This window comes from Camarhynchus parvulus, chromosome 1 (genome assembly GCF_901933205.1).
Source record: "Camarhynchus parvulus chromosome 1, STF_HiC, whole genome shotgun sequence".
Lineage (NCBI taxonomy): Eukaryota > Metazoa > Chordata > Aves > Passeriformes > Thraupidae > Camarhynchus > Camarhynchus parvulus.
The window spans coordinates 111,467,449-111,493,530 of record NC_044571.1 but is presented as its reverse complement, the minus strand read 5'-3'; the positions used below and the strand labels follow the sequence as shown (position 1 = coordinate 111,493,530).

The window sequence follows — 26,082 nt, the reverse complement described above, 5'->3', positions numbered from 1 at the left end:
TTTTGATTTGCCCTAAATCAAAAGGATAACTACAGAAAGAAGCTTTTCACTGTTGCCTGTTTGCTTACAAGAATGAAAGCTAGATTATCTTCAGTCATACACAAGCACTTGGGAATCTCACTTGCGCACTTTCCTTATCGATCAGATTATCAAAACTTTGCAATGGTAAACTTTTAGTTCCTTGCATTCTTTTTTAGTCTTGCTCTTTGGCAGACTTTCAGGATAGCAGCTTCTTGCCCAGCTGTGAGTTCTTCCCTTCTTTATAAGGGGGGGTTGGGAGGGGAGGATGATTCACAGTTTGTGGTTTCTGGTTTTCCCTTTAAGCAGAATGTCGCAGGAATATTGCGGCACGGTGCTCATCTGGCTGAAAAACGGGCTAGATCGGTGTGACTCTGATAAATTTAGGTCAGACATCACAGTCTTTGCTCAGTACTCACTCAGCCAAAACTCCTGTTGAGGCTGATAGGAGTTTTGCCTGACTAAGCACTGTGGGATTTTGCCCTTAGTATCTAAAATATTTGATCTGTTCCTCGCGCTTTTGCAAGTGCTCCAGAGGCAAATCTGGTATCTTGTCCTTGACTGCCTCACTGTGGCCGCATCCTCCTCAGCCTAAAGGCTCACAGATTCTTGTGCCTCCCAATATTAAGCACCTCTTCATTAAGAGAATATTAAAAAAAAAAAACAAACAAAACTGCACAACTTCATATTTACAATATTTAAAGTAATTCCAAAATCTATGTGCAGTAACTGTGTGTATTAGTGCATGAAAAGGAAATTATATTTTATATTCTGGGCTTCTTGTTCCACTTTTTCCTGCTGTAGAGCCACGGAATTTTGTTTTCAGTTGTGAGGGCTTGGGGGGAGAAAGAATTTTTACTCTTAAGAAATCTCATGGCTTTTTGTTGTCTCCTATAAAATATTTCACAGGTTCATATCATTGCCTGTTTCATATGAGGCTTTTGGTTCCCAGTTCAAATGTCTGAATTTCATTCAGTGAGGACCAGGGTCAGTTTTGTGGAGTAAAAGATTTGGCAAACTGAGTCATTGAAAAACTCAAATTCACTACTATCTCAAAATAGTTTTGTTTGCAAGTAAGGCGTTAGATGAACATGTTTAACTGCCCTCACAAAGAAATGTGTGGCATTTGGATATAAAGAAGGATGTATAAAGACTTGAACCCACATGGAAGATCTAGTTTTCTTCTCACCATGCTTAATGTTATGATTTTTCATTGTTTTTCTAAAATTAGCTGAAGTGCATTTTGAGATGAGATTTATCATCCGCCTCCATAACACCACATCACTGACTGTGCTTTCATTTCTACCCTAATTTTTATCTGCCTCTGTCTTCACTCAGTGCATTACCTATTAGTGCTTCCTCTGTTTCCTCTTTTCATTGTATCTTGTTTTATATCAGACTCTCTGGAACTGGAACTATCTCTTTTTTTTTTCCATCAGGCACTCTGCTTTTCATTTAAATTCCCTCTTGAAGATCCATATCTGAGGGACCCTTTTGAATAAAAATGCAGTCACCCTACTCTTTATTTAAAAAAAAAAGCTCTAGGGTAAATCTCATCATGAATGTGTTGCACATCTCCTTAGAATCTTGCTTATCCTTACTCAGGCTAAATAACTCCCAAATCTTCAGAACTTCTGAAATGAATACTCCTAAATGTGGATAAGGTGTTATCCAGCATGAACAATTACCTTTAGCTCTTTCTCCCACTGTAGCTGTCACAGCCTGTACACTGTACACTAAAAGAACACTTGGTAAACAACCAGTTGTAGCCTAAGAAAAACATGCTAGAACCATTTCTCCAAAATGAGGAAGCTGGGAACAATTATAAAATATTTGCCTCTCTTTACACAGCCTCCCTTAGATTCATCATTATAAAACACAGAGTGAACTCCAAGAAAATATTGATTTCATGACTAAATCCTGCAAGTCAACCACCACACTTAGCCATTCTCTTGTTTCAGCTGCTTTAGCAATGTCATGATTATAGATTAATTTATTTTATTTTTAAACACAGAGAGGCTTTTCCAGTGCTGATACACTCCCAGAATTGCAGGAGCAGTACTATTGATTAAATATGTAGGCAGACACGCTGTTCATAGTCATTTTTTCCTGGAGAAGCATGGGATGTCCACCAGCCTGGCCCTGGTTTCATTCATTCATCAGTGAATAAGCCTTGCATAATCATTGTAGTGTCACTTTTGTATTGTGTTAATACTTAAACGCAATTTCTCTGAATTGATCACTGAATTTTCACCAAACTATTAATGAAATTGTTGGCTTAGTGAAAGTACCTAACGTGAAGAGACTGTCTTCAGCTTTTTCTCTAACAAGCTAGAATAATTAATTCAAGTTGCCAATTCATGTATTCAACAACATCTTTAAGTAAATGTTCTTGATATAAAGTTTAATTTGGTCTTTGTTCCCTTGCTCTGATTTTTGATAGTATTTTCTCAGGAACAGCTCTCTGCCTAATCTTTTCCTAATAAGTTTAGTATAGTTCATTACAGGAGTGAAGTAATTCAAATGTGTTTTAAAAGTAAACAGCTCCTGTTCTGGGGCTGTGGTTTACTCAGGATACTTTTCAAATGTGCTGATTAGGGATGAAAATGCATTCCCAGAAGTTGAGAGAGCTGGTGTGTATCTGTCTTGAGTAACAATGATTCAGTTGTGTTGTTCTAAATTGAAAGAATATATCATCTATTGGTCTAGATTTACTCAGTAAACATTTGGAGTTGTTAAAAGGGGGGGAAGTCAATAGAGCCCCCTACAAATCATCCAGGGGAGTCAAGGATCCCTATTCCAGCATCTCTAATTAACACTGTGTAATTACACACATTTAATTCTTTTATTTATTTTTTGTGCTCAACTGTGTAGCCCTAAAATTTTGTTTTGCAGAATTTCCAGTTTAATATGTCATGTAAAAAATATTCCTATAGCCAGCTCTTCTGGGTAAGAATGGAAGCAGGATTGCCACAGTCGCCCTTGGCTTTAGGATCAGAGATGAGCATTGAATTGCCAGGTTAAAATGGAAATTTTATTCCAGGTGCTAATTGAATTAATTCTTGGCTTTCTCTGGTACCTACACTAGAGTAAGCCAGCAGCATTTCTGCTCTTGTTTTTGCAGTGAGTCTGGCCTTGTGCCTTTGCCTGTTTGCTTCTCAAGATTCCATCTCTGCCCCTTGTTCCTTTGTGCTGGAGACAGGCTGATGCTGAGTATTGACACTAAAACAGGAAGGTGTACTTTGTACCATATAAATGGATTATTTCTTGTGAGCAATAACTTTCTTGGACTAGTCACCTTTTTTTTTATCAGAAAGATTGAAAAACTTTCTGGAATTCCTTTGGTCTCTTGATCAAATTCTGGGTTTTTTCATGGTACAGCAGTGTCATAACAAAAGCAGGTATAGAAAAAAGGGAGCAAATACAAAGATACACCTAACAGCTGTGACTAACAAAAGGAATATATTTCATTACACAGTATTTCTTCTGAAATTTGCTCAGTTTATAGAATAAAAGGGAAAAAAACCCCACACCACAATACACTGTAAATTATTCAATGAATTGAATGCACACTGTGTGTGCAGACTTTCTTTTCAGTCTTCTCTAAATGAGAGCTGCCAAAAGTTCATGAAACTGTCATGCTCATAAATTGTTTAGCAGATCTGCTACACTCTTCTTGAAAGAAATATGCTTGGATCCATAACTTCAGTATTTGTTGAGGTTTTAATATATTTGTGGGGTTTTTTTCCAATTGCATACAGAACATTTGGCTTCTGTCAGAAATAGGACCATAAATAAGATGTGCTTCTTAGTTAGGAGAGAATAGTGAGGGGGCTTGTACATATTTTTGGCAATAACTAATTCTACAGAATAGTAATGTCCCATTGGTATGTGTGGGTGACAGAATCATCTAAAGGGTCATTTTGACTTGCAGAAGAGACCAGGTTTCATGGTTAAATATTTTAATTTCATCAGGGCTTTAAGCCCCTATTGGAAGTTGAGGACAAAAAGCTCGTGACAGGACCCTGAGTCAGCCAGAAGTTTGGGCAGAAAAATGCAGATCTTGCTTGAAGGTTAGGCTTAGTCAGGGGCTTTATGAATTGTGCCTTCTCATCTCTAGGAAATTCTTCCTTTCCTCTCTGAGGTTTGGCTGCCAGATCATCACAAACTTTTCAAAGCTGTCTCTTGCCTGCCACATCTTCCCTTCTGTGTCCCTCCCTGAGCAGAGTCAGTGGCAGCCCAAGCAAAGGGGCCTCAGAAGTAAAGCTGGAGGAAACCTGGAGCCTCCCCCAGGGCTTTCACCTAAAAACCCAAAGAAAAATGAAAATATCCATCTTACAGGATTGCTGCCTTTTTCCTGGTCTAAAAAGGCCTATTATTGCTCCATCTCCTGACTGGATGGGTGACATAACAAGTAGCAAAAAGTATTTGTATTAGTCAGCTGTACATGATGGGATATTCTTTGCTAATCTCTGCAGTAAAATAGAAATATCTAAAGCTCATACAAAATTTTAAGTAAAGATTGATGTGGCATGCCAAAGATTCATCAAAATTGAGATGACTACCTCCGGGTCTGAAAGTTCTGTCCAGAAGGTCTGTTCTATTAAGAGAAATAGCAACACTGCACACTTCAATTTGTGTGCAAATTTAATTACAGCAGACGCACAGGCTGGGCCCCACAAACTGCTGGCATCTCACTTGTCAGAATGGGTGATTTTACTCTGAGTTATCTTTTTTTGGGAAGCTTCAGCTGCTGGAGTGATCCTGGCACTGAAATACTGGTGCTTTTCACAAAAAGCCTTAAAGATGTGTCTGTTAAAAATTCCCCCTCAAAGTACTTGTTCAAAATACAAAATACAAATTCAAAATACAATGAACGTTTTCCAGTGGGGCCAGAATTTTTTTTGTGGGAGATTAGTCTGGCATGGGCATTTATGGGGGAACCTACCTCTCTACACCCAAGATCTTACCCTACTGCTAGAGAGACGTATACTTTGATAGATTTTTTGATGGTAAAAAAGCTATTTTTCATAGCTAATATGCACGCAGCTCTTGCTGCTAGCTGTGCAACACCAGTTTTATAGCCCATGTGAACGGCACCTCCCAGCTGCTCAGTGTTCCTGCAGGTCCCATTGGCATCACACGTTTCTGTTTGCAGTTGCTGTGTTGCTGACATCTCCATGGACCAAGCTGTTCATTGCTCATGAGCAATTCCTTCTTGTAGGCACATGTGTTGTTTTCTTTATGTCAGAGTCCTTCAAAATACCAATTCCCAGGTTTCTGTCTTACTAAGTTTTTATAGGCCAGGATCTTTCAGGAGCACAACAGAAGTTGGTGAGACCCTGTGAGGATTCAGGGAGGGTTATTCATGCACTTATGAGCCATCACATTTCTACCCAGCTGCTAAATATAATTTCACAGTTTTTCCTACTTCTACCTGCCTTGTTGTTTGTAAGAAAATATGTATCTTGTCACAACAGGGAAAACAATAAACAGATCTTCAAAGAAAGAAATCTTCTGGGATGAGGCATGAAAATCACATGAATTTTTTTCCCTTTTCCCTAATTCTGCCTCTTTCACTTTTGCTCCCTGCTTTGTGTCAGCTTATCAAAAGTACAGAGTAGATGAGGGGACTTAGCTGATCTTGCTGCTTACTTATCCAGGGTCATGACAGTGTGGATAAAGCAAACTCTGATGTTTATCCTAGAAATGGACCAAATGCTGTGTGTTCATTGGAACATCTGTGAGTTTGGCTCGATGACAAGCCCCAGAGCAACACAAGAAACCCAACAATTTCCTCCTGCAGCTTAATATTGCTGATGTGTGTTTAATCAAATTAATGGTATGAGGAATAAGACTTAATAGAAAACACAGACACACACACAAAAAAAACACGACTCAAAACAAATCCAAGCCTAAAATATAAAACTGAACTTCCATTATGAAAGTTAGCGTGCAAGCTGAATAGCAGAAAAAGAGAAATTAAGAAAATAGAACAGATTGTGTGATCTTAGAGCTTGAATACCATTCTGCTGGTTTTGTAGTGTTTACAAAATCAGAGGTAGGAGATCAACACTGCTGTACTTTGGGACGTGCAACACAGTGTTGCACTGAGGAACAGGTTTGATTTATTATGGTCAGTATGATTCATTATTTAACAGCCTAGAGGTTTATATGTGTATCTGTGGCTTAATGATTTCAGCAACATTTCTCCATTGCATGTGGAATATAATGCAGGACTGGTAAGCATTATAAAGATTTCTCCAAGGTGGAATTGTTAGAGGTAATACCTTTTGTTGAGTCACATAGTTTATCCTTTCCTGGTGAGGTGCATACTGAGAATAATTGTGATTTTCCATACCAAATTAGTGCTTCGCCTATAACTACTTCACTCCTTAAAATCTGTATGTGGATTTTTTGCTGAAGTGAACACACTGCAAATGAGAAAGGTATCCACATAAGCATTCATAGTAGTAGACCATTATTTCGTTCTATTTATATAAGTAAAAAATCTATCACATGTTTGATGAAGGCACAACCCAGGAACGCAGCAACTGCATAAGCTGAAACTTTATTTCAGAGATTCTTCTCTTCTACCTTGCTGTTTTAACCATGTAAGTCATTTACAGCCTGGTTTCAGTAACAGAGAGCATCCAGAAATCTAGTTATTGCCAGTGGGAGTTGCAGGTATTCAGAATATTTGATGGTCCTCAACTTTTGTCTCTGTTTTTCCCAGTGTGAAATGGAGACAGCAGGTTCTTCAGAGGTTTGCCATGAGAGTAGTTGGTTGGGAGCTGTAAAAGATGCTGAGGAGCAAAATGCCTGAGCAGTGTAACTGCACCATTTTCATGTTTAATCATTTCAGCAAAATCACCTCTTGTTTTTGGAAATGCACATGAAATATGAAGCGTGAAAAACAGCTCTGCAGATTTGGTTACACTGCTTGGAAAAATCATTATTGGTCAGCATACCTGAAAAAAAAACCTTTATAGGCTTTTAGGGAATTGTGAAGACAATTGAGCAACAAAACAAAAACAAGATTGTTTATCTGACTTGAGGTTTTGTATGGTGCATTTGCTGTGATTATCATGAATCTAAAGAAAGCATTTTCAACACTGAGCTTTTCAACCCTCAAGTGCCAAAATAAACAAAATTATTTAAGCGTACTCACGCTTATTTTTGCTATACATTTTTAATGAAGCAGCAATTGTCTGTATTCCACTGCCGAAAATCTTACACAACTGAAAGATTTTGAAGCACTAGAAAAGATCAAACGTGCAATAAAATGCTATGGCATTAGTCCATGGAAACACTGTGTATATTGCAAAAAGCAATACACATGAAAAAAAGATTGTTCATTGCTTTCATTAACTCTTTTGTGATTGGGGATAGAGAGGGCATTACTTTGTTGTGGTCTTTTTTTTAAATTAAGCTGAGTTATGCCAAAAGTGCAGCCTAATCTACCTTTCACTGGTTAGAAGAATACATGGCCCAGAGCTATTGATGCTGTAGTCATGGGGAGAGTCTCAGAGAGTATCGCAGAAGGTGTGGAAGTTTAAGGATTGAGGACTGATCTGTATCAATTTCCCAGAGCACATTCTTAAGGTTGTAATTAGTCAGTTCTCTGGTACCTGGAATAAATCAAGTAATGTTCTGGAAGTTGCTGATAAGGAATGGTGGCTTCTTTCCAGTGTTGTTTTTGGTGGTGTTAAATCACTGGGCACTGAGTTTACCGCAAGGTTTTTCATCCTGATAGAGCTGTTTTACTGGGTAAAAGTATGATCCCCATCCTCTGAAAGATTCAAGTTCTCCCTTCAGTTCTTTCAGTGGGTTTTTACTGTTTCTTGGGAATTGCTGAGAATGATCACCAGGCTGCTCCAGGAATTTCCAGTCTACACCAAAAACAAGCAAACGAGGAATGCATTTGTTACAAAATACACCCTACTTTGATGTGAGTGTGAAAATAATTATTGTCTTGATTAGCATTCTGGGTTGGTTTCTTTTCAAGTGATAGAAATTTTGAAGATAAGGTTGAACTTTAGTACTTTACACAAAATACTTTAACAACAAGAAATCAAAACCATGCATTAGTATTCCATAACTTTGTTGCTATCAAAGCCATTTGGCTTTAATTTCCTTAAGTATACAAGATCATTATGCAGAAATCAAGTGGGAGCAAAAGAATAGGATGTTAACTGTCTAGAGGCTGAGTAGAAAAATGCATTTTCCTAAAATGTCATTAAGTTCTGCTGAATGTTTTTGATTTACTCTACCTGAAAGAGTTTGCCTTCAGATGTTGCAGGCACAGCTGTGCTAGTGCTTCCTGTTGGAATGCATTTCTTTGTTTGTCCACTAGAGATTTGGAAATCCATTTCCTAACTTTATATTCATATATGCATATGTTCATTTTTCAGTATATAAGTGTAACTCATGATTGAAAAAGAAGAACTGTCAGTACATATGATTTTCTAGCACAAAAAGATGCTTCCTGCAGAAGTTGCACCAATATATAATGCAAGTTTCCATGTAAGCATGGCTGCCGTGCACCTGTGCCTGAATGCTGAGAATTATTAAAATAGCTGTCTCTTAGCAAATTTGGGCTTTAAGAAGTTTTGTCATTTGAAAATCTACCTTTGCTAAATTAATGTTTCTAAATTAAAAATAATGATTTTAAAAAACCCTTACTTTTTGAGTGAAGTAATTTTTTTTGTTTTAGTGAAATAAATGTGCTGGATTTCTTTTTTTTTTTTTTGTAGAGACACTCTAAAAGGTCAATTTTCAGCTACTTTGATGAAGCTTTGTTGTGAATTTATGAAGGCAATGCAAGAGTTCCCACTGCTTAGAGGGGGTCATTATAAAATAAACCACAGGTGGTCTAGCACCAGTGGCAAGTTTGATTTCATAGAATAGTGATAGAATCACAGAATGGTTTGGGTTGGAAGGGACCTTAAAGACCTTGTAACTACAATCTCCCCTGCCATGGGCAGGGACACCTTCCACTATCCCAGGTTGTTCCAAGCCCCATGCAACCTGGCCTTGATATCCAAGTAGTACTTCATCAAAATGCTTCCTTCTGATGATGTCTTACTGTAATATGTCATGGAGGTGACATATTATATGATAAAGTAAAATGTCCCCTGAGCAAGGTACAGGAATAATAAATTATGTTAATATGTTATTCCCATTATATTATCATCAGTCAGATGATGATTTAGTATAATGCACCATCAGAAAAACTCAAAGTTTTATATCATCTGGGGATTACAAGGTGTAAATCCAACTTATTTATGGAACAAAAGGTATTCCAGTTCCACAATTCACAAACAGCCTAAATTAAAGTATGTCAAGATACAGGAAATGTACAAAAGTCCAGAAAGTGCAATACTAAGGAGTGTGACTGTTGTAAAGGCCAGAAGCAGATCCTCAGTGTCTGTAAGCCAACATTATAAACACCAGTATGAAACTGTCCTTGGCACTGGTGTGACTGGAGCTGCCATCAGGCTCATCAGTCTGGGCTGTGCTCTGGTGAGCTGCAGATGAGCGTGACATAGAGACCAGCTTGATGTTCAGTGCCCTTTGCTCAGGCAGCTGGCAGAGATCTGGGCGACTGTGGGTATCTGCAGGAAGGCTTGGCCACATTCCTGTGCCAAACTATTCATCATCCAACAGATGGTTATCCTATTATTCAACAATTTGCATTCTGCCACACTGCAGTGACCTATGGACACTGCCACTGTGTCACTACACCAGATAGAAACATCAGAGAAGCTTTGTTGTGAAGCAGCCCTTGCTTGGCCTGAAAACTGCTCTTGTACGTTCATTTCTTTGCATATAAACCATATTTTTATGCAGCATGGGCTGATTTAGATGTGAAACTTGCATGATTCCCAGCAGTCTGGGAATAATTGACTATGGAGAAAAAAAAGGAATAAAAGTATTCACTTTTATTCCTTTTTTTTCTCCTAAGTTAATTATTTATTGCTGATGAAAGATATGATACTAAAATCTTTCCAAGATAGCGTCGTGTCTCTGTGGAGCAAACAGAAGACTTCCACTCATCCAGGAGTCAGCCCCCACTCTCAGGGCAATACTTTTACAGATTCTTCTCATTAGTACACAGTGCTTTCTCCTTTACTAAAACTTACTAAGAGTAGAATTGATTATTTCCTTTTGTCAAAATGTTTGGTCACAACAGATATCCATGAACATAGTAGAGATATAGGAATGTAGTCATAGAACCAACAACAAAACATGACTTGTGATGCTTCAGATACCCATCTACAGTTACATTCTTTCACGTCAAAGGACACCTCACTTCAGATGACTTCCTTTAAAATTAACTTTTTAAATATTTTTTAACTTTATTTTCCCTCAGAATGCTGTTGACATGTACATCCTTGACTTTTTTCCAGTGACACTGTTACCCATGTGCTTATATTTCACCTGCAAACAAACTGAGATGATGAGAAGAGAGTAAAGGCCTAACTGAGACAGCTGCAATGCTTGTGAGCTCCAAAGCATGAATCCAAAAAGCAAACAAGCAGGAGATTTCAAGGAGGAATTCCAGATTCTCTGTAATAAGTGCACATGCTGTGCACACAATGCATTCTCAGTTCAGGTTATTGAGCTTTCAGCAGTCTGTGGCTCAAAGACTTCTTTAAATCAGAGGCAAGACTTTGTCTGTAATACCCTTCACAAATATTTCTCCTGTAAGTTTACCTAGTAGCTTTTGAAAAGGTTTGAATTTTTAGAGTCTGTCAAATCCTGTAGCAATGTGTCTTTTTAAAAAATTGTTTTGTTAATGTTTTTAATCTGCTGCTTGCCACTTATGTTTGATGTACTTTGGGTCTATTTTCTCCATCTATTGTCTCATCCGTTATATTCAGGGTTTTATAGACCATTCTTACTTTCTTTTATTCTATACCTTTGATTACCTACTCTATTAGTTTCAATGTGTCCTTTTGGAGTGAGGGATCAAGACTGTGATCAGTAAGCAATATGCAGGAATATCCTAGGTTTCAGCAGTGCTATACTTCCTACTTTTCCTGGTTATTTTTACAATTTCATTCCATTTTTCCCTTTACTCTGCTTTTGAGCAGGGGCTTGATATTGTTATAGAGTCAATTCTGTGCTGTAACTACAAGATCTGTCTTGTGACACCCTAGTTACAATCGTGTTTTTTGTTATGTAAATTCAGGAGCATTTTAATCTATGTGCATCACTATAACACTGAATTTTGTGACATTTTATCAGTTTTCAATTCAGCATCATAAGGTTCTTCAGCAAATTTTTCTGGTAAATCCTCATCATCTTTACTGCCATGAATACCTTTGGATTTCTAGTACAATTTTAGATGTTCCCAGCTCAGCCTGTATTATAGATTCTGCATACACTGCCAGCAGGACATGAGCATTGATCTCTGGGGGGTGCCACTCTAAAAACTGACCTTTTCTTCCTGACTGTTTGTTTCCCATCTTTTGCCCAGCTACTTATCCATGAATTGACTGAAACTTAAATAACCAGCCAACTCTTTCAGGATAAAATGAGAAGTGACCTCACAAAAATGTGAGCAGAAAATGTAATCCATCAGTTACTAATCTATTAATTCTCCTCTGCACTTCTTGATGCAGATGGGATGAAAACTAAAGCAGTGATACTTGTAGAGCAGCTCAGCCTCATAATAATTCTGATCATCATCCATTTGTGGCACTGCAACTCTCAGAAGAGAAGCCTAATTTTCGTGGTGTTTCCAACTTGTTTCTAGAATAAATTATGAAGAAACCCTAGGTAAATAAGATCTCATGTACCCCAGAGCAAGCTGTATGTTAATTCGGTATCTAGGTCCCTACATTATCTCTAGAACAGCATCCCACAGAATGGAATATTAAAATGTTTACTTGAGACAGTATTATAGCCTATATAGTGTTAATTTTACATTTAGATCCATTTCAGTTTGTTCTCACTTTCCGAGCTCCTGGATGCTTCTGAGTTTTTCTTGGCCACTTCAAATTGTGTGGTAGAGAAGGAATTATGGCAGGGTTCAGGGGCAGGGCAGAGGAATGAATTATCTGGGCATTATGGCAGTGCAGAGAGAGGCCACTTGATTCCTGAAACTTGGGAAGTGTTTGCTGTGCATGTCAGCTCAATACAAGTGTGGAAATCACTAGCCGTGAAATCGTTAATGATGGATAATAACATCCAGTGTTCAAGCAGTGCATGGTAACGGTTTATTTTTGATCCAATAATAAATACTTCATGAAGCCCTGGGCAAGGCAGGGGCATAATTTCAGAGAGGAGCCTTCGTTGATGCTTTTAAGAAAAGATAGTGCCTGGTAAGTTCTTTTTTGTTTTCAACTTAAATTAGTTGAGTTTAGAGAAATATTTGTGTTTGGTAACTCAGTTCTGCTGGAAGAATGGACCACATAGCAAATTCCTTTGTTGCAGAGTTGTGCAACGTAAGGCATCCTTCAAATAAGCACTTCAAAACAAAAAAAAAAAATCCTTTTCACCTTATCCATTGACTTTGGTAGGACTCCTTGTGTAAGCAAAGAGGATGGGCTGGATGTGCAGATTGAAGGACTCTGGAGGAGTAACTCTCAAGAAATTGGTTACGGCTGTAATGTGAGCTGTGCTGACACAGCTGGCAGATAGCTTGAAATTGATGCTCTTGAAAAGAGATAGATCTTTGCCAGAAATATTAGTTTCAAGGAAAAATGACATTTTTTCCTGTCCTAACTGTCAAATAGCACTGTAGTTTCTAAACTGGGTTTGGTAGAGATACATGCTCCCGATATTTAATTTTAGAAGAAGAAAGGGTTTCTCTGTGGTCAAGAGCCAAGCACACAATACTGTAAAATGCATTCTTAATCCCAAAGAAATGTGAAGTCCCACTCTCTAAAACAGTGTGAGACTCCTCATTACCTTTCACAAGAGCAGTCTCAAAGAGGTTTTACAAAATACTTACGTTTATTTGTCTTTGTATACTTGACTGGTTCTCACCGGGGCTCTGAGGGCACCACCAGCCCTCACTAGCCTGCCTGGCCTGGAATTAATTTTCAAACCTAACAAATATTTTAAAATTAATATTTCTAGCAAAAAATCTATCTATTTTCAATGAGCACCTTGTAGATAAAGGTATCCTGTCTGACAAGAAAAGATGTATAATCCAGTTAGTTACACAGACAAGAGGCAATGGTATCAACCACTTGTATTTGGGAGTTCTTTGTCACTGTATAATGTTCCTTAAACTGCCCTGTCAAGAAAATAAGAAGGCAGGATAGATGTAAATGGTCTCTGCCATTTCACTTATGTGGATTTTGAGGGTCAGAACTATGCATTTTTCTCAGCCTTCTCACTGTCTCTCAGCCCAAGGTAGGATCAGTGCCTCAGAGCAGGCAAGGGGCTGTTGAAGGGCTTGGTTTCAAAGGAAATGAATGCTGCTGCCACTGCTAATGAGAATCTCCACTGTATTAGAGAGTGTTTCTGATTTCATAATTCCTTGAATTTTAGCAAAGTCAGAGCTAAAAGGTGACAGGGTAGGATATGTCAGCCTTGCTGGAGGTTTGCATATGTGTGCAGCACTACTCAGTTCATCCATCTCATGGCCTTCAGGAAGACAAAATGACAGGATGGTGTGGAGTGTTTTGGAGAAGCGCCCTGATTCACCTCTGCTGGTTAATGTGAAGTATTCCTGATGATCTCTGGACAGGCATTCTATCTTGTCTGCTGTAATGCTGCCAGTATCTTCAGTGCTGATTCCTTCCATCCATCAGGAGCTTTCCCTCTTGTGGAAGACACAAATAGATGTGCAGTGTAGGGGTTAACAGCCACTAAAATTAACATACTCTCAAAACCATAAATAACTTGTTCTGAAAATTTGAATAGCTAACTTAGGGGGGAAATCAAGTTCCACATATTTAACTTCAGCATTGTTAATCAGGACATTTGAAAGAAAGTAATATTTTCCCAGAGATTAAAAGCAAATTCAGTCTTTTTGAAAATCAGGGGGGTTTATTCATTTCAGTTCTGAGTGAAATGAGACTGGTAGAACCAACTGGAATTGGCATAATGAGCGCAAATTCTGAAATGCTTTTGCAGAGCAGTTTTGTTATCTTGCCATGTAGTTTCTCTGGTATTTCAATAGACACTTTTCAATAGGCACAACAGAAGACTGTTGATAGTACTGAATAGTTCTAAATTATGATTTGAGGATGTTAAATTCTGACTACTTGTAGCATTGCACATGAAAAATTTGAGCATCAAATAAAAGCATCACTCTAGTGAAGTGGCAGAAGGTTTTTGTACAGAATGATGAATTATGTCCAATATTTAAAACTAGTCTCTTTCATTACTCGTGTCTCTCTTCACTCTGAAGTTCTTTTTTTCCCCCTGTTTCTGTCATTGAGGTAAAGACCGGTACTCTGCTTGTGTCTTGGAAAGTGATTGCACAATTCAGTGACACTGCACATGAAGGAGCAGTAACTGACAGAAGCACAGGAATTCTTGTGCCAGTTCAGCACCTTTTCTCCCAGAATCAGACAGTTCTAGATGCCTGTGCATCTGGATCTGATGGGTTTGGCCCTCAGCATTTAGGAGACCTGCAGCCAGCAGTGTGACAGTCCCTCTGAAGTGTCTGTCATTCCAGGGAAATACAGAAGGGGCTTTTCCACAGAAACAGGCATTTCTCACACCTCTGGGGCACAGTCAGCCTGATGCACTCACTGGGTTTGCTGCTGGCTGCTCACACACACCTTGCCTTCAGTTTTTCACCTCAGGCTCTCAGTTGCCACTCCTCCCTTTAATCAGCTCCCAGGGCATGCCAGAAATTCTGACATCACAAAGTTTCCTCCTTTGTTTCTTCCCATCACACATTTTGAGCTTACTGATGCATCCCCACCTTTTTTTGGTAGAATCATGGGCTGTACCTGCCAGCTACATTGTTCTGCTGGAGTTTGGAAATATGGTTAGATTTTTAATTAAAGGAACTGCTAATGCCTCCTGCTTTTAAAGAGATGTCTAACGTGTAGAATAGGGAAAAAAATCAAATTGGAAAAAGCAAAAACACAGCTGTGGCCACACAAGACATCATAAGCACTTTTTGGTGGTGTGAGCTCAGAGATGGCACTTGGTGAAGACTGTCTCTCTCTCTCTCATGCATGGCCTGAGGTAAAGAATGAGTTGTTCTGCACCAAGGAGTTCCAGTCCTGCCTTTCAATGGGTGGCAAACTGTGCTGTTGTCAGTTCTACAGGGAAAGCCAGTGCATGTGTAGGTGTGGCTGAGGGGGTAAATTTCATTTCAAGGGCTCATCTCTGAACAGTTCTACAAGCTAAGCAATGTGAACCTAATATTATAATTCCAAGGGGACTCTTAGGCTGTGTGGTAAAATTGCTTATTAAATTACAATCACAAAAAAAATCAGGAGATAGGCACTATTCAGCTGGCAGCATACAGGGAAAAAAGGCTGAATTCTAATTATTTGAACAGTGGAGTTAGTGTTATTTCACTGTGTGAAAACAAAATTAGGTTATTGCTGATATCATTATTAATGTATGAGATGAAGCAGAAAAACAATTTGTTTCCTAACACTCGTTCTGCCCCTCCTCCCCACCCCCTCCCCAAAAACAAAAAAAAAAGAGAAAATAACCTAAAAGCAAAAAGGGCTTTCTAACACAGGCAGCTCTGAGAGATCTCATTGCTATAGCAGCAAAATGTCGATGATTTATCAATTATCTTAATTTGAAGGTGAGGCGTTGTGGAAACAGTAAGTATTACATTTATTATTTCGCCAGTTAGATTAAAATATAAAAAGGCATATCCAATATCGTAACACTGTTTATTACTCTAATCAGAAACAGGAAATATATTTTCAGCCACTCTAAACCTTAGGTGTTCTTTTATTATGCATGAGCAGCTATTACTACTGTTCAGTCATACATGTTCCTTAAGGTACTCATATTGCAATCTCCACCTTTTGAATGCCTTTCAAATAAATAAAACAACTTTTTTTCATACAAATATATTCTGCAACCATAATTAAGTATTGAAATTCACATTTTCATGAATATACCTATTTCATACATAAGATGAATCCATTGTAAAAATTTTAGAGGTTTTAGGAGCCAGCACAAAAGTGTTTTATTTTACATTACAACCCTGAACACATCTTATGCCCTTGAATGTGAACTGCCTTGAATTTTGTTAAGATTCTGTTCTTCATTCTCATTTTCACACTCAATGAGCCGCTACTGTTTCAGTCCAAAAGGGATCAGTCAGTGAAGCTGTGTCATGAAAGTAGTTATAGAGTCTGATAAGATTCTTTAAAACTCGTTTTTATTTAGCCAGGAGTCACAAATCTAGCTGCAAACACTGCTCAAGATGTGCCCTCTCTTTTGAGTATAATTTGAGAATACAAAATCAGATTTAAGAAAAGGATACAGTGTAAAGATAATTTTCCTGTTATGCTATCCATACTATATTAATGTATAGATTAAAAGTAAAATCTGTAAATATCCAAATGCCTTTGATTCACATGTATAATTTTGTCTTTTACCTACAACTAGATATTTAATTATTAACATAAGAATTTCATTAAAATTAAAAAGTAATAAATTATTAATAAAACTAATCAAAACAGGAATCTTTCTGAGAATGGAATTACATACGTTTGGTGACAAAATTTTTATAAGTAAAGAACTAAACCCAATCCAGTAGAAAGGACAAGGCCCGTAACTCTGAGGTGTGATGAGATATTTTTGGAGTATCTTTTACAGTTAGATCCTAAAACTCTCTGTTTCTCAGATGCATCCTTTTGGTTTGTGTAAGGTGCACATTTGTGGCATTCAATAGCTGATTTTTCCACTACCTCAGGGAGCCTGGCCTTGCATATTCCATGAAAAGACCACTGAAACCAGACTGGGACATCAAACACCAAGTGCTCTTACCCAATTTCTTTAGAAGGTATAAATAAATATTTCCTGGAGAAGAGACAAGAAATCAGCCTGGCCTTTCCTTGGAGAATTTCCTGTTAAACTCTCTTTTTTCCCCCTGTTCCTTCATTCACATTCCCAAAAAGCATTTTTAATTGGTTCTTAAGTGGAACAGCTGTACCAGGAGGGGGACCAAGAGCATCACACTCTGCGGTGCTGGTGAGGGCAGGTGGCAGCAGGTGAGGCACAAAGTCTTTTGCATCTCTGATGTGCCAGATGAGTGATCTGACCACCAGGATAATGGATAAATAAAAGGCAGATAGTGGAGGTACTTGGGCAAAAATACAAAAAATACTTTATTAGTCCTTAAATCAGTAAGTGATTTACCACATGTGAGGAAGCAGAAGCTTTGAAAAAGCAGCTGCAAAAAGATGTAAAAATGTCCAAAGGACATCTTGGTCACTTTCATACAATATAAATGTTAACCATGCATTTTCCATCAGCAAGGAGAGCGTGGCTGAGTGGCACATCCCCACAAACACAGAGCCTGGATTTGGAACAATTTATTGGTGAACAAACAGCTTCTCAACCAGCCAAAGTCAGGCCTCAACAAGTCTCAGATAATTTTTCATACATTCAAAGCAAATTAGCAGAGATTTACATGCTTGTTTTTAACTGTGGCCTCTCTTCATTGCCAAATGGATGTTCCAGTTCATTTCCTCATTTGTTTCAGTCAGAAATACAGTTATAATACTGAGCAGAATCTTTTACTGCTAGTTGAAAGCGACTACTGCTGAGTGAGCTCAGCTCTACTGACTGCCTCCTTCTACCATCTAGTGGCACTTTCACTATACTGCTTTTCTCTCTCCAAAGGGTTCAGTGAGAATGATGATAAATGTACACCCTTGAAAAAAAATACACTTTTGAAACGAGCAATGTATCTGGAGAGGAAATACCTTTTTTTTTCTTTTTCTGAGATGGAAAAGTAGTTTTCACACAGAAACTATTTATGAGAAAAAAGATTCAATGGTGTAAAGAACTTATGTCAGAGAAAAATTGTGCATCCTGTGGTCTTATAAACGGTAAGTTAGATTTGTTGATTGATTTCTTTCTCCTTTTTTTGGTGGGAGAGCTTGGATTTTAAGTTGCAGGCTGCAGAATGACACTGTTGAATATCCTAAGGAAATGGCTATTTAGAAGCATACTTGCTTTGTTTTCTTCCTGGATATTTAAAGGACACCCAAAAAAGTAAAAGATACAATCAAATGTAGTGCTTTGAAGGCATATAGAACACGTATCGTTTCTTTCCTGATTATACAATTTTATTAAGAGCTTTCAGTGTTCCATTTTGCAATAGATGTTTCTGTTTCACTCAGGGAAAAAGCTTAAATGTCAATGAACTAGGAATTTAAGGCTTGGGATGTTTTCAATCAAAATGCATGTTCTGGTTATTTATATGACTGAACAAACATTAATCATCTCAAATGCTTTCTTTTCTTTGAACTGGGTTATTTTCACAAAGTGCAGGTATTGGTGAATTAGACTACATATGAAATTTTTTTTTTCAAATTCCATAAAACAGGCATATTTCTTCCTTTCCACTTGCAGGAAACTGACACAGCAAACTGATGGAAGTCAGAATGTAGAATAACAGAATCCAGTTTTTTTTTTTTCCTTTACTTTTAAAACATGGGCTATTCTGTATCCTAATCACCTTGACAAATTTTCATCCTGTTTCCAGGGTGGAAAGATCCCCATCAGGTGGACAGCTCCCGAAGCCATCGCTTACCGCAAGTTCTCCTCCGCCAGCGACGCCTGGAGCTACGGAATTGTCATGTGGGAGGTGATGTCCTACGGAGAGAGGCCCTACTGGGAGATGTCCAACCAGGATGTGAGTGCTGCCCAAAATTCATCTGCATCTTTTTCAAATGTGCTTTAAAAGTTATTGCCACTCCCTGCCCTGCTTTGCTGTCTCATTCTCTTTCTAGGCTAGAATCCCGGTTTTAAAAAAGAACAAATTTTCTTCTAGTATAATTGAAAGCTTGTTCTAGAAAAAAAATATAGGAAAGGGGAAATGGTAGGGTTTTTTTCTCTACCACAATTGAAGTTTTCACAAATTCCCTTGTTTGATGGATCACTGTGACAGCTCAAACTGGTACACTCAGTCTTCACACCAGCCATCAAGCTCTGTGTCAAAATGTGGAATATCAGCCAAGCCCCCTTAACCTCTCTTATATATGTGCCTGGAATATTCCTGCATTGGTTCTGAAGAATTGACAAGACATTCCCAGATGGCTGTTTTTACATTGTTGCTAAGTTATTCAGCTGTTCAAGTCTGGTTGCTTGTTAAGGCTGATCGGTCATTTGGGGATAAGGATCTGAGAGAGATTTTAATTTTAAAAAATAATTTCACTGTTTCAGGAAGAAAAGGAAAGAAGCACGCAAACCTGTCAGAAACAAAAAAAAAGATTTTCACAAACCTCTCCATTTAGAATATATTAGCTAATCAGCTACAGCATGAAGATAGCATTGTTTAATTACTCCTACATCCAAAATAAAAGTGTCTGTTAATACAAAACGATGCTGCAGGCCCTACTGATGCCAATTGCTGGGGGCTTTCCCTGCAGTTCAGCAATTCCCAACACAAAGGACTCCTTTTCTCCTACCCAGAGGATTTCAGTGCCAGAATGTGAGCAGTGAGCATCTGTGACCTTCTACATACATTTAGTCACTTCAGGTGTCACTGGGAAGTTTCAAGTTATTAGACATAATGTAAAGTTTATTTTACTGTTCTTACTGACCATTCTTTTAGTACAAGAAATTGCCCTGAATTCACATGGGCTTATTTTGCAGCAATAATAGGACTTTCAAAGGTCAGTGGTACTGTACAGATGGCAGGGAAAACAACAGAGAGGGATGTGCACTAAACAGATTCATAAAAGACACAGGATGCAAACAACAGTTAATAAAGTCTTGCATGGGTATAGTCAGAGGTTCTGCTACATCAGAATGTCTGCTGACATTACCATTAAGACACTTACTGAGTTTTGATCATAATAAAGCCCTTGTCTAGACAGCAATTAAAATATTTCTTGAATTGGGTGGATTTTGGTAGATCACCAGAAGTTTTCCAAGTATAAACTCCGCAGAACTGGGTCTGGTTTGGGGTTTTTTTCTCAATCCATCTTACCAAGTCCTTTTCTGATTATACAGCTTTAGAAAATGAACTCGCTTTTTCTTTAGACCGTGGCTAAGTAAGTGATGAACACAGCTGATGAGAGAAGTTTTAAACTGGTACGTGCCACCTAAATAAGCCCAGTCTGGTGTTCAGAGACTACAGCTGCTCACAGGTATCCAGAATGACTCAACACCTCTGCAAATCCAGCATCCTCTATTTATATTCCCCAGCAAGGATTTGGAAGCTGAACTTAAGGAAACTGAGTTGCAAAATGCTTCTCATAAAATTAATACTGTACATATAATAAATTTAAGCCTCTGCATAATGCAGAGGCTTAAAAATGTTGCTAAGTTTGGGAATTGCTCTTGTTTAAGTAAATAACCATTTTATTATTGTAGTAAGTCACTTCCAAACTGTGTTGGTGCTGATTAATGCACTTCTTAGATGTGTGGCAGGCACCAGAGGTGTCCATTAATTAGGGCTGCTGCACAGTCTGTCGTGTCTTATTGCTTAATTAATAAACATTAGCCAAGATATTGAACTTTCCAAGGAAACTAGTGTACTGATGAACAGATTGTGCTGAGAGTCTGGCTTGCTAATGCTCATGTGAGGGAAGGAAGATTTATATTCCATGCATTTGGTTTGTAGAACAGCTGTGAGTGAAGTCTACTGGGACACCTGTTAGAGGCCACCATATAAATTAATGCATGTTGCAGAGCTGCAGTATTCAAAAAGAAGGAAAAAAATGAAAAGAATATTTAATGGGTTGTAATTGGTATGCAAGGAAACTACTGTAGCAAACAGAATAAAACTCCTTACACTCCTGAAAGTTTCTTGTAATACTGAAAAAAAACAACTTATCCTAATATAGCTCTTTCAACTCAGAGATATCAAAACACTTGGCAGGCGCCTGGGATTGGCTCTGTACCATGAGGCTGCAGCAGCTGCCTCTCCCTCCTGGTAGATTTTTCAGATGTCAGGAGGACACAGGGACAACGTCCCTCTGGACTCTCTTCTGTCTCAGTCTCATTAAAAAAGCTGTCAGTTAACTTTTGAAAGCAAGAATCCCTGTTACTATTAATAATGAAACTATCAGGAAGATTACAGCTTCATTTTCAGATGGCATTTTTGCCAGTTGCCAATTAATTTGAAATTGCACATGTATAAATTTTGTGTAGAAGTAGAAGAATAGAATACCGCTCAGACAGCAGAAGAATAAAATACTGCTCAGACAATCATAACCAATATGTAAGATTAACTCTGTTAATATTCAAACTTCACAGCTATGTCTAACATCAAACAAGCTCTTGCTGTGCCCTTCCTGTAGATACAGATTTCATGATTGATGTGGTGCATTGTCAGCCTTAAACTGACAAGGGGAAAAGGCATTTGAGGGGAGTTAACATGCAAAATCTTTACATGTTTTATAATATACAATTTTCTTTTACTAAGAAAAACTTAGTACTTCTTCCCTTTTAGGTACATTGATATCTGATTTCTCTGAACAGAGATGGGTGCTATGCATGGTAGAGCAAGAGCTAAAATAAATATATAAATAAATAAGGAACTAAAATGCTCTAATTCTTCCTTTGAGATTTGATTCCCATTGCAATATTAGGCACTTATCACATCTTTACTCTTGCTTCTTAGAATCTAAAAATAATACTTGCCTCACAAGGGATACTAATGAGGCAATATTTCCAGTTTATTTTTTAAATGTGCTGGTATTAATGAGAAATTGTAATTATCCCAGTACCAGCTGGCATTTCTCTTCATACTGAAATGTTCCTTTTGAACAAGAGAGGAAACAAAATGCACTGTGACTTCATTTTCAGAGATATGTTAAAATAAAGTGTGGCAGAGAAAATATATCTGGAAAATTATGGTTGCTTTTGGGTTTTCCCTGAATAAATTACTTCAGCAAAACCTCATCAGCCCTCTATTGTTGTGTTGAGCAAATGCTTATATCTCTGAAAAGTAGAGCAGCTTTCCTGTTGCCTTAAAAACAAAATACATTTCATATATTCCACATTTGCAACAGGCACAGTTAAATGTAAAAAGATTCTGTATCTGCATTTCTGGGCTGCTAAGGATGGCCAGTGCCAACTAAGCTCTGCCCCTCTCTGTGTTTCATGAACCTACTTCTGACAAACTGCTTGAGATACATTAATAATAAATGGAAAAACAAATGTGAATAAAATTCCATGCATGTGATTGAGTTTTGCCCATCCTGAGTCCATGGGGGCATTTTTATCACTGGGAGGCAAGGTTCTGAAGGAAATATTTCCCTGGCAATGGGATGGTGGCATTTTTTCCTGTAACAGCAGCATGTGCATTACAGGACCAGGTCTCCTGTGTTTATAAAACAGACAAGCAGCTGTGAGCAGCTACAAAAGGCTCATTCCATTTCCTGCCATGCCATCAAGGGGAGCTCAGGTCCTAACGTGGCTTCCTTACTCTTATTTTATTTACATAATGCTTGCAGCATAAGCATTAGGCATTGCTGAGCAGAGCCAGCATTAATTCAGAATTCAAATAGAGAACGGGGACATATTCCAGGATAATAAGATTGAATATATTGAAGGCAGAGCTGGTGCTGTAAAACATTGATTTGCTGTAAACAGTTTAATGTAACCCCTTCCAGCTGCATTAATACGTCTGCAGCATGTACATACATCTGTGTGAAAATGATGAATGTCTCCTTGCAGCTCAGTGGGTATCAGTGCAGCAGGTATGTTCCTCCTAAGTGCACTGTGTGGTTATAAATACTGTGTGAAATCATTTCTACATTAGAAAAAATTTAGCATTGGCTGGATTTTTATGTGGGAGGGTTATGCACGTGTGGTAAGGCTGGTCTTTTTCCTAGCTTCATTTTTGATCAGCCACTGACTAGTTTTGCATTCCTTTTTATACAAAAACAATCCTGACTGTGTAATTTGTAACATCATCCCCACTGCTACCACCACTCATTGCAGAACCTCCTGACCTTCCCTTGTGTTTTTTAAACGTTACATAGGATGAATCCATGTAAGCTGTTATGAATCCATGAAGCTTTCCATGGAATTTAGCTAGTTTTGCTAACTCCTATCAAGCCAGGCTGCTACTCTTCTTTTCAATCAATGTTTTTTGCTACCCATGTTACTAAAAATAAGCTTTCCCTCGACTTGGATCAACATGTGATTTACATGATTTTCATACCTGTGATTTACCTGTGGCAGCAGATAGGCTTCTTTCTGAATTTTACCAAACACACTTTCTGTATCTGCTGAATCTGAAGGTCTCACTCACTTTAGGGTAATAGCATCATTTTATTAACTTTTGTTTAGTCACAAATATCTCAGACATCCAGGTTTCTGAGGGAGACTGCAAAATAACATTGCTGTAACTTGGTGTGGGGGACATTGTCAGAATTAATCACACTCTAAGGATCAGCAGAAACATGTGAATACCAAGTAAATCTGGTGCCACAATGTGTATTTGTGGTGCTTGATTGTATTGGGGTGTTGCTACACACAAACACTGTGTCAGCATGCAAATATTAGAGTATGGAAAGATGCAGTGGCCAGGTAAGTTTGTGGGCCCCTGAAGTGAAAAATGATGGTGGTATTGGTGAATTCTTTATTCCCCTCCTGCTTTCTTAGCTGTTTGAAGAGGATGACCAGTGACCCTAAAAAAGTTCCTACTGTGTTTTATATGCCTACAAAATATTTCCTGTCTCCTCTGGTCACACCCCTGCCAGTCTTGATTCCCCAACTGAAGCCCCAGCAATGCATGAAGTGAGGGTGGCTGTGCCATGGATAATTTATCATCCCTGGTTTCTAATTGTCAGTGTCACACTGTGCTGTCAGCATTTAATGCCTGGTAACCATACAGATTTCTGTATTTCTGTAGGTTATACTGTCCATTGAAGAGGGCTACAGGCTTCCAGCTCCCATGGGCTGCCCAGCTTCTCTTCACCAGCTCATGCTTCACTGCTGGCAGAAGGAGAGGAACCACCGTCCCAAATTCAGTGACATCGTCAGCTTCCTGGACAAGCTGATCCGCAACCCCAGCACCCTTCACACCCTGGTGGAGGATGTCCTTGTGTAAGATCCTTTTGTTACATTCTGATTTTTCATAACACATAGAGGCTATCATTATGGGTTTAGGGCATTAAGTAGGGGTGGGAGAGCCACAAAGTTCTGAGTTCATAAAGTCATGCAGGTTCAAGTAATTTTAAGCCCCTTTTAAGGTTTGCTTTATTGTTAATACACTGTCGTACAAGGAAGATTTTTTCTCAAGCCATGCAGATTATATTAGGCTTTTTTATTATTATTTTTGTCTGAGTTCTGTTTGTGCACTATCTATCCTTAATCTTTGTGAATCTCTTTGTTCTTTGTGTGTGTGTGTGTGTTTTTCCTACATGCTTGTTTTCTCTTTGTAATTTTTTTTCTCCATTCAGCAGCCTGTCTCTCCATCTGACAGTGCTCAAGCAATTTGTGAACTGCCTTGGAATAATATCCTGCAGAAAGTAGCTGTGTCTTAGCTTGCCAAATCTTTATTTTCTGCAGCAGAATGGCAGCAGTGACCAAATAAGAGAATATGCTGTTACTATCCCACAACAAATTCTTGATAGTGTTGCCCAGGGTTTGGGTTTTTTTCACTAATAATATTTCAGAAATGAATGCACCCACAGGATAAGCAAGGCTGCAGTGGAAGAATTTGTCAGTATTTGTAGGCTTATTGATCCAAGCTGTCCCTGCATATATCAGCTGAAATCAGCAAAGGTCCAGGTGGCCTTACTCTCTTCAGTCACTGAGAGTCACCTTAAGATAAAGATGCTTTCATGGAGACCCCGTGGGCTTTGAAAGGGTTCTCAAGCCCTGAGTGGGGCTTGCTGAGAACCTTTAAATGTCTTTGAGAAGGGCTGAGCAACAAGGCAAAACTGGGGCTGGTACTTGCTGTGGGAAAGGCTGAATGGAGAAGTTGGTAGGAAAACCTGGAGTGAAGGCTGCAGCCATTTCATCAACACAGACTAGGGAGACTTGTGGGATTAAACATCCATGCCCTAGAGTTAGCAACATCTATTTGTGTATGCATATATATATATATATGCATATATATATATATATATATATATATATGACTTGCTATTTGTACCTGGATCACTTTATTTAGCATCAGAGTAATGTATTTTTATCTCTTTTTATTTAAATCATAACTTAGGGTTTAAAATACTTATGCTTTATTGAACTATGACTGACTTCACCTGCTTGTGAAAGTTTTTTCCCATTCATTTGAGAATGCTTGACGCAGTTGTTGGGTAACCTTCTATAGAATCATAGAGTAATTCAGATGGGAAGGGACCATGGTAGGTCTTTAATTACGGTTTGTACTTTCACTGTGTTCTCCTGTCCTTCAGCTTCTCCCTCTATCATTTTGATGAATGAAAATCACTGTACTTACTGTATTTGAGTATGTGTGGGTGAAACTTGGTTCATTAAGATATGAGGCTGTGTTGCTTCCTGCATGAAGTCATGTTCTATCAGTAAATGTTGGCTGGCTTTTGCTCTCTAAATTTTCATTTACAATAAATTGTGTCTTTCTCCTAAAGACTATTATAAAGCTTTTACAAACAGCAGTGTGCATTTTCTGCATTTTGTTCATACAATTTCTCTACATAAAATGCATAAAGCAAGTGGAAGTTGTGAGCCCTCCAAATGTGGCACACAACAGAAGACTGGTAATCAGTGCCCCAAAATTACAATCTTTTTCCATCTTTCTGTTTCAGTTGTGATAATATTAGGGGAGAGAGCTCAAAAAGAAATGTGACTAAATTAGCTCCTTCCATTTTATTTGCTCCTCTATGTAATTCTATGTAAAAGCAAAGATATGACATTTTATTCTTTTGGCTTCTTTTAGGGTGAGTTTTAGCTTTTGAGTACTGTAATCAAAGTGTTCCTGTAGCATAATGGTATCAC

General features: G+C 38.2%; 1 protein-coding gene across 3 annotated transcripts in view; it reads left to right on the top strand.

Moving 5' to 3' along the window:
* Positions 1 to 26,082, top strand: part of EPHA6 (EPH receptor A6) — a 362,638-nt gene that overhangs the window by 332,172 nt on the left and 4,384 nt on the right. For all 3 annotated transcript variants that reach the window (XM_030945817.1, XM_030945801.1, XM_030945809.1), the window contains 2 exons: positions 18,686 to 18,835; positions 24,014 to 24,207. In XM_030945817.1, coding sequence (XP_030801677.1) covers positions 18,686 to 18,835; positions 24,014 to 24,207 — 344 coding nt within the window. The remainder of the gene's footprint in view (positions 1 to 18,685; positions 18,836 to 24,013; positions 24,208 to 26,082) is intronic.